The sequence below is a fragment of the Lepus europaeus genome, chromosome 17 (genome assembly GCF_033115175.1).
Source record: "Lepus europaeus isolate LE1 chromosome 17, mLepTim1.pri, whole genome shotgun sequence".
Taxonomy (NCBI): domain Eukaryota; kingdom Metazoa; phylum Chordata; class Mammalia; order Lagomorpha; family Leporidae; genus Lepus; species Lepus europaeus.
In genome coordinates, this window is record NC_084843.1 from 31,637,091 (window position 1) to 31,645,964 (window position 8,874).

Here is an 8,874-nt window from a genome sequence, read left to right on the forward strand (position 1 = left end):
GGAGGAGAAGCCACAGCAGGGAAAGAAAGGGCTCGACGTTCCCCCTGCCCCAGGACCACCCTCGCCCCGGTTTTCCTTCATTCCAGAATAGTCCGGACAAGTAGCAAAAACAATGCCTTTATTATGGGAGTTTGTGGGTGCACTTCGCTTGCGCTGGGTCCTCAGACAGCGCTGGGGGCTGCCTCAGAACCCTCGGGCTGGGCCAGGGCAGGCTGGGGAGTCTCTCGGCCGCTCTCGTCGGGCCCCTCCAGCCCGTTCTGCTCGGGTCCCGGCTCGGGGTGCTGCAGGGCGTGCCTGGTGTCAGTCTGCCACAGCTGCACCAGGTCCGCGGGGGTCTTTCCTGCCTGGGAGAGGGGGACCAACAGAAAATCTGTTCTCTGTTGCCAAGGCTATTCCAGAAGGGGCCCTCTGCCACATCCCTGGCTCTCACTGGAGGCAGCTGGTAATGTGTCAGGACTTTTGGGTGGTCACATGGAGGATGGGTGCTGCTGGCACCCAGCAGGGAGAGGCCAGGGATGCTGCTGGGCACACAACAAAGTTATCCAGCCCCAAGCGTCCACCCACTAAGGTTGAAAACCCTCCTCTACACCCGCTCCACAGCTCCCTGCTTCTCAGAGATCCTGTCAGCCTTTCTTAAGCCAGAGTGAGCCCCCGTGCCTCCCACACACACACACACACCCCTGTCTTTTGTGACAGCTCTGGGTCCCCAAGAAGAGCTGGACCTATAGGGCTACCAGGAACTAACATGGTGGGCTAGGACTGGTGGGGCACCCAAGCTCTTGGGTTCCTGCCAGCTGTGTCCCTCGCAGCCTTGGCCTCGGTAGGCCTGCCTGGCGGGGCTCCCTTTGGCCTCTCTGTGGGGCCTTTGGGAGGACCTCTCACTGCCCCTCCTGCTGTTTCTCTGCATGTGTACTCCGGACACAGACATACCCGGGGGGAGCTGGGAGGCTGCTGTTGGAGAGGAGGAGTCCAGTACTGTGATGATGAGCCAGAGCCAATGACACGGGCCCAGCAGACCTCCAGTGTGCAAACGCCCACACCGATCACAGAATCAGCGAAGCAGTGAACTCACCAGGTTCTTGGCCATCATGTCAGCCCCGTGCAGGAGCAGCAGCTTGATGATCTTGTAGCGGTTGAGCCTCACTGCATCGTGCAGGGCACTGTCCCCTTCCTAGAGCCAGTGTTGACACTCAGCACAGCCCTTGGGGGCAGCAGGATGGGGCACGGGGCAACGGGAAAGGGACGAGAGACCCCACCCTGCAGGCCCCAGAGGGAAGGACCACACCCATTATGGGGGCCAAGCAGGAGGTGTCCAGCACTCACTCTGTCTCTAGCGTTGATGTCTGGACCCAGGGATAGGAAGTGTTCCACGATTTCCACCTGCCCTGTGCGGACCGCCACGTGCAGGGGTGTGCTTAGCAACTGGATGAGGGGTAAGCGGGAACTGCTGGCCAATGTTGTCCAAACTATGGAGCCCCAGGATAGGGGGCTGCTCTAAACCCAGCTCCCAAGTTCTTATGCCAAAGCCTGAGCCAAGCAGGAGCAGGGACTGGTGCTATTTCCCATCATCCAGCCCAGTAGTTGAACTCTAAAACCTTAAATGCCACCTCCTCCAGGAAGCTGTCTGTGATTCCCTTCTCACCCACCTGTGAGCAAGTCTTCATTCCTCCATCTTTCTTTTAACAATTATAATAAACACCATTTATTGGCCGGCGCCATGGCTTAACAGGCTAATCCTCCGCCTTGTGGCGCTGGCACACCGGGTTCTAGTCCCGGTTGGGGCACCGGATTCTATCCTGGTTGCCCCTCTTCCAGGCCAGCTCTCTGCTATGGCCTGGGAAGGCAGTGGAGGATGGCCCAAGTCCTTGGGCCCTGCACCCGCATGGGAGACCAGGAGAAACACCTGGCTCCTGGCTTCAGATCAGCGAGATGTGCCGGCCGCAGCGGCCATTGGAGGGTGAACCAACGGCAAAAAGGAAGACCTTTCTCTCTGTCTCTCTCTCTCTCACTATCCACTCTGCCTGTCAAAAAACAAAACAAACAAACAAACAAAAAAACAAAACAAAACAAAAAAAACCCCCACCATTTATTGAGAGATGATATCTGATGGGCATGACAAAAGCTTATAAAACATTAGCTTGGGGACTGGTATTATGGCATAACAGGTAAAGCTGCTGCCTGAAGTGCTGGGATGTGTTTGTGTCCTGGCTGCTCCACTTCCAATCCAGCTCCCTACTAACAGCCTGGAAAAGCAGCAGCAGATGGCCCAAGTGCTTGGGCCCCTGCCATCCATGTGGGAGACAGGATGAAGCTCCTGGCTCCTGGTCTCAGCTTGGCACAGCCCTAGCCTTTGTGGTCATTTGGAGAATGAACCACCAGATGGAAGACCTCTCCCTCCCTCCCTCCCTCTCTCTCTCACTCTCACTCTGCCTTTCAAATAAACAAAGGAATCTTAAAAAAAAAAAAAAAACCTTGAGCCTTATGTTGAATAAATAATCTGTTATATGGATTTTCCCACCTAATCTACAGTAGAATTCTGCAAGACACTTTGCAGATGAGGCTCAGAGGCTCAGAGTCTAAGTCACTTGTTTAAAGCTACACGAGAAGGAATGAATGAACAGAAGGATGGTGGAAAAACAAATGAATGGATGAATGAACGGACAGCTAAGTGGGAGGATGGCTGGATACATACAGACAGCAGATGGTGCAGGACTGCATGGGTGAACCGATCCTGCATCTTTCCAGGGTCTCAAAGCCCCCAGGAAAGTGGCCTGTCATCCTGGCCACTGTTCTTCCTGCCCCCATGCCCAGATGGTGGTCCCTCACGGCTGCAGTGATGACAAGGACCGTCCCTGGCTGAGAGGCCCAGCAGTTCACGGCTTTGGCTTCCCTGTCCTGCAGCCCTACTCACCTCCTCCCTGCTCACTGGGCTCTCCTGCCCTCTGCCCGCACCTCCTCCCCACAGCCACCCGGTGTCTGCTGCATCTGGCAGCGCTGTCTCACCTTGTCCCTCACGTTGCTGTCTGCTCCTCGGCTCTGCAGGAGCTTCACCACCTCCAGGTGGCCCCCGCGGCAGGCCCAGTGCATGGCTGTGCAGTCCAGCTAGAAGGGAAGAATGAGGCCTCACCATGGGGACAGGGGGACAGCCCGAGGGGAGGTGCTGGGGATGGGTAGGGGCACTCCTGTGAGGCAGAGGAACCCGCAGGGCCCCGCTTGTCCAAGCTAGAGGCACAGCAAGCACAGGGGGGAGTTGGGGCTTGCCCCACGACCCACTGGAGGTGGGACCTGGCCCTGTGCAGCCCGTCTGTGTCCCAGGCCTGCAGGAAAGCGGGTTTGTTGGTGCTGGGTCCACCTCCCGCCTTCCATTCAATACCTGCCATCTCACTTACCCGATCCTGGAAGTCCACAGTGGCCCCACTTTCCAGAAGCTTCTCTAGGATCTCCATGTGGCCCTCCAGGGATGCTCTGTGCAGTGCTGTCCGGCGGAACTGTCCCCAGAGAGACTTTCAGGGCCTGGCCTCTGACCCCAGGACCGAGCCCATCTCCCATGGCCTTGCCATGGCTTGATTCTGACCCCCGCGCTGGGTCCCTGTGTCCTCTGTGTTCTGCCAGCTCCTTTATGTGCTATCCAGGCCAGTCTTGGAGCCATGTGGCCCATGGACTCTGACCTCCACATCAAACCGTGCCACGGTACAGGCTCTTCCTTTTGCTAGATGAGCCTGTTCCGCCCACCCCATACGCTTGAGGAAAATGTGCTATCCTTCAATTTACAGCTCATGGACATCATTCACTGGAAACCTCTAGGCCAGCACTGCCCTAGGGCCGCAGGTGGCCTGGACTGCGCGAGAGAGTTCACGGGCAGGCCAAGTCTTGCCGAGTGCCTAGCACAGGGCCAGGATGAGCAGGTCACGCTGCTCCCTGATGACCGATGATTGCCGCGAGGGAGAAATGAACGTCCTCCTTTTTTAGGGCAGCTGCTTCCTGCTTTGGACTCGAAACACGCAGGCCACAGCACGTGTCTCTACTGCTCTGGGGACAACTCCCCAGAATCCCCCCACCCTCCGCTTGCTTTCTTTCTTTGTACTCCCACCTAGCACGGTACTAGGAGGCAGTGCTCGGACCGGCCGAGAGGACCAAGACCCTGGGGTGTAAAGGACAGAAAGGACACGAGCTCAAAGCCTGCAGCAATGCAAACCGAAGGTGAGGAACCATGTGTGCTTAAGACAGCACCCCATGCCGTGTGAAAGAGGCAGTTTCATGGAGAAAAATCTAGAAATTTAAAAAACAATGGCAAATATTGCACAACATCGTGAATGTAACTAATACTACCGAATTGGACACTTTAAAACAGTTAGAACGGCATATTTCCCGTTATATTTTGCCACAAGCTAATTTACAGTTTTTCCATTCATTCAGTGATACTAATCGAGGCACTAATACTCCATTTCTAACATACTGCAAGGAAAGAAGGCCATGTCACAGCGGAGGAAGTCAAGGCACAGAGACGTGCCCAGCCCAGCCACAGGTTGCACAGCTAGTGGGTGGGAGAGATGGGTTTTGAGTCCAGTCCCCTGGTCCTGGGCTCTTTATTTGCCTCCACTCCCCTCTTCTCTAAACAGGCGAGGGACATTGGCTGCTCTGGAGCTGGTTTGAGCTGGGAAAGGGTCTGAGAAGGAGCTAGGTAAATCCCACTCTGCACACTCTCCCGCCTCACCCAGAGGACACCCGGCCTGGAGCAGGGAGGGCAGAGACGGCAGCCCCTCGAGGGAGGCATCACCTGATCGCAGGTGTCCACCGAACCCCCGTCGGCCAAGAACTTCTCGATGACCTTCATCTTCCCCTCCACAGCCGCCTTCAGGAACGTCTCCGCGTCCACAGGGCCGGTCTGCCGGCACGAAGCCCATCACCGAGGGCCGCGCGGGTGACCCGAAGCCACCCTGGCCGCACCCCGCCGCACGCGCGCGCACGCGCACACTGCTCCCCGGGGCCCTTACGATCTCCTCAGGCTCCGGGGGCGGCTCTTGCGAGGCGGCCAGGGCTTCCCGCTTCTTCTGCTTGCGCTTCTTCCGCAGCTCGATGAGGTTCTGGATCCCGCCCACGTCGATGATCTCCCGCCGCAGGTCCAGGGAGGTCTTGCGCACGCGCTCTTGGCCCTGCGTGGGGATGGCCCATCAACCCCCACTTGGGGCCCAGAGACTGGGGGGCTGCTGGGGGTAGGGGTGGGCTGGGGAGGGAGACCTTCGAGAGAGGAAACTGAGGTCCGACTCTCCAGAAGCCTCAGGTTGGGGCCGTCCTGTGCGGCGGGCCTGGGGCGCGGCTGCAGTTCCCGGTGCTACACATGCCTGAGCTGTGGAGCTGTGGGTCCTGGAGCAAGGCATCCCTGGGCTGTCCCGCACTCACCTTAACCTTTTGTACAGCCCCACTCTGCGCACCCTGGTGCTTCTCGTCCTCCAGCACCAGCAAGTCCATGGGCAGCTTCCGCGTGGTGGTTCCTCGCAGTTTCTGCGACCAAACAGAGCACCAGAATCTAGCACCAGGGGAGGCAGGTGGCCCTTCCCCCGACCACCCCAAGGCCCCAGCCCCCAAAAGAGGCAGCTGTCACAGCCCCCCATCTCTGCCTCAAACCCAACCCTGCTGACAGCCATGGGTCCCCAGCCTACCAGGACCTGGAGTAAATATACTGGCTTCCTGCCACTAAGTATATTCGTTTTGCCAAGCACCAAGATTTTTTTTTTTAAGTATTAAAAATTCTCTTTGGGAGCCAACATTGTGGCCTAGAGGATTAAGCCACTGCTTGTAACACCGGCATCCCATATGGTCACCAGTTCGAGTCCCAGTTGTTCCACTTCCGATCTAGCTCCCTGATAATGTGCCTGGGAAAGCCGTGTATGTGCTTGTGCCCCTGCACCCACGTAGGAGACCCGGAAGAAGCTCCTAGCTCCAGATTGGCCCAGATCCAGCCGTTGTGGTCATTTGGGGAGTGAACCTGCAGATGGAAGACCTCGCGTGCTCTCTCTGTCTTTCCCCCTCTCTCAGTAACTCTGCCTTTCAAATAAATTTTTAAAAAGTCACTTTGATGAAATAATTGTAACTGGAGAGGATAGCTTTAAAAATGGCTGTAGTTCGCAATATGAAAGTTCGGCAGCTTTGTCAGACACAGCCTCCCTGCCCCCCTCGGTTTCACTGATCTGTGACGTTTAGAGCTTGCAGACTGTGGCTCCTGGGAAGCCAAGGGACAGGAGCAAGAGCTGCTTTCCAGAGTGAGGGGATTCAGCCTGTTCACTCCCTGCCAGATCCCCTCTCCACCTGCTGCTCTGGGTCCCGTGGGTGAAAGGCTAGCTCCCCCTTCTTGGAAGTCCTCCTGTATGGATGTGAGTCCAGGGACATCTGCTCAGGCTGGAGGGGGCCAAGCCAAGATGGCGGCCAGCAGGAATGTCCCCCACAGCTCACTCAGCTGCTCCCTCAGCTCTGGCACTAGCCTCTTCTAGGACGGGCCTGAGGGAGGTCTTCTCCCCTGCACATGGCTGCAGGTCTCCCGGTGCTGGTCTCTCCTGAAACATTGTTCTTCCCGGGGCGTGAGATGACCCGAGGGGCCGGAGCTGTGGCGTAGGGGTAAAGCCCCTGCCATCAGTGCCGGCATCCCATATGGGAGCCAGTTCAAGTCCCAGCTGCTCCTCTTCCCAACCAACTCCCTGCTAATGGCCTGGGAAAGCAGCGGAAGATGGCCCAAGTCCTCAACTCACCCTAACCAAGTGCTCTCCCCACATGTGCATTCCAGCCCCCGAGCTGGCCTTGGCGGCCCTCCCTACCCTCCCATGGCAGGCCAGGGGTGCAGACCAGACAGGGGCTTTCCTCCAAGAACTCTGCTTGGCTGGGGCCAGGTGGAAACTACTGGGGGCTGGAATGCCCACTCAGGTCTTACCAGGATCTATAAACCCTCACTGCAGATGTGTGGGCGATCATACAGTAGGGATTCAATAAGTATTTGTTGAATTGGATGTTAAGTTCACAAAACACACTTCCACCTTATTGGTAGACTGTGGTACATGTGCAGTGCCTGGCATGGAGCAGACACTATGGGAAGGCTGACTCTGTGGGCACCCTGTGTCCTAACGGCCCCAGGGCTGTATTTGCTGGATGAATGAATGGCGGACTGTTCTGTGTCCACTGCTGAAGTGGCAGCCCTCTAGAAACAACACCGCCATGCCTGTCCCATGCACACACGCCCTTGGGGGAGTGGGCGGTGGGTTTCCTGGAGATCCAGGGATGCCTCAGCCCAGGTGCTCCCCTCACAAACCTGACCTCTTCTCCCTTTGGAGTCCTGATCCTTCCCTCTTCCTCGCCTCCTCATTCAGCCACACTCGGTTTTTGAGAACAGCGCCTACCTCTAATACTGATTTATCTCCCCCTCCCATTCCTGCCAAGGATAACCTTTCCCTCTCCAGCAAGCCTTTCTCAGGGCCATAGGAGCTGCTCTCCTAAAATAGGTCGGATGGCACTGCTGTCCCTCCCTCGACAACACGGCGCAGCTCCCCACTGCCCACAGTGTGTCTCCTACAGGGTCCTCTGGCCTGGCCCCTGCCTCCCTTCTCCAGCCTGATCCCCTGCTTCCAGGCTTTCTCACACCGGCCCCATGTTCACCCGTGAAACCTTAGCTCCTGCCCCCATCTCCACCTACAACTCATCCTGTCCACAGTGGTCCTGGGGCCACCGTGGGAGCGATCCACATCCCGCTTTGCCTGTGTCTTCCATCTGCTTTGTTTCTTGGTTGGCTGTGCAGCTGACAAACGCTGACAAAAATGAATGCTGGGTCGGTGAAAACAAAGCATGCTCTGGCCCTTACGGGTCCTCTGGCTCGTCACAGCACCGGGCTCTTGGCAGAGCGGGCAGTCGGTCAAGTGTTGCTTTAAATCATACGGTGAGTAAGACAAGCCAACAGCCCCAGAAAATACGACCCCAAAGGCCTCCCCAAGTGCGACCGCCAGTCCTGGGGAAATCCACGCTTCCTTTTCCAGCACCCCTTCCTCACTCTGTTCCCTGTCCGTGTTCTTCCTGGATGACCAACCTCTGGAGGTGCCCCTGCCCCAGTCTCCCACCCGGCAGCTGGGGGATCTCAGGGCCACACATTCCTGACATTCTAGGCGGCGCCCAGCTGTCTGCCCTGCATGGCCCATCTCCGGAAGGCCAGTGCTGTGGGCAGGGTCTGGGGAGCCCAACCCGGTTCCCTTTCCCCACACTCTCAGTGTTAAGGGCTCAAGCCTCAGACTCCCACCACCAGCCATCTGCCAAGACCACCTGGGGAGGGAATGGGGGCCGGGTGAGCCCTTCGAGGGGGACACCTGTCCTCCCACCCAGGTGTGGTAGTCAGGCTCTTCCTTCCCAACAGACCCCCAATCCCTTGCTCGCACCTCGCTCTCCTCCTCCTGCGCCAGCCGCTGCTCGATGAGCGCCGTGGCCCTCTGCACAGCCTCGGAGCCCTCCATGGTGCCGTCCATGACTGCCACTCCCAGCCACGCGGCCTTGGGGGCTTTATAGGCCCGAGCCCCTCCACCCCGCCCAGCTGGGAGCTTTTGCCATGAGCTCACTGGCCCGATTCTCCACCTGCCTCCCCCACCTGTCACCTTCACCTCGGGCAGCCCCAGGGAGCAGGGGCGGGTAGGCCAGAGCCAGGGAATGGGAACAGTGGCCCCTCTCCAACCCCTGGCCTATTGGAGCTGGAGGGCACAGTGCCCACAGAGCAGGGCTGCAGGAAAGAGACTGTCCAGCTTGCGTCCTGAGTGCTTGGGCCTGGTTGGACCTCTGCCCTGGCAGCCAGGCTGCACAAGGGACCCGCCAGATGCATCCCCTGACCTGGATGGCACCGCCACCTGCTGG

General features: G+C 58.0%; 1 protein-coding gene across 1 annotated transcript; it reads right to left on the reverse strand.

Moving 5' to 3' along the window:
- Positions 1-132: 132 nt before the first annotated feature.
- ANKRD2 (ankyrin repeat domain 2) lies at positions 133-8,565 on the reverse strand. The gene is made up of 9 exons (XM_062214777.1): positions 8,409-8,565; positions 5,401-5,502; positions 4,995-5,153; positions 4,778-4,885; positions 3,390-3,488; positions 3,004-3,102; positions 1,324-1,422; positions 1,073-1,171; positions 133-344 (listed from the first exon to the last, which is right to left on the reverse strand). The coding sequence occupies exons 1-9, from the start codon at positions 8,493-8,495 to the stop codon at positions 162-164; spliced, it is 1,035 nt and encodes a 344-aa protein (XP_062070761.1). The 5' UTR covers positions 8,496-8,565; the 3' UTR covers positions 133-161.
- Positions 8,566-8,874: the final 309 nt, after the last annotated feature.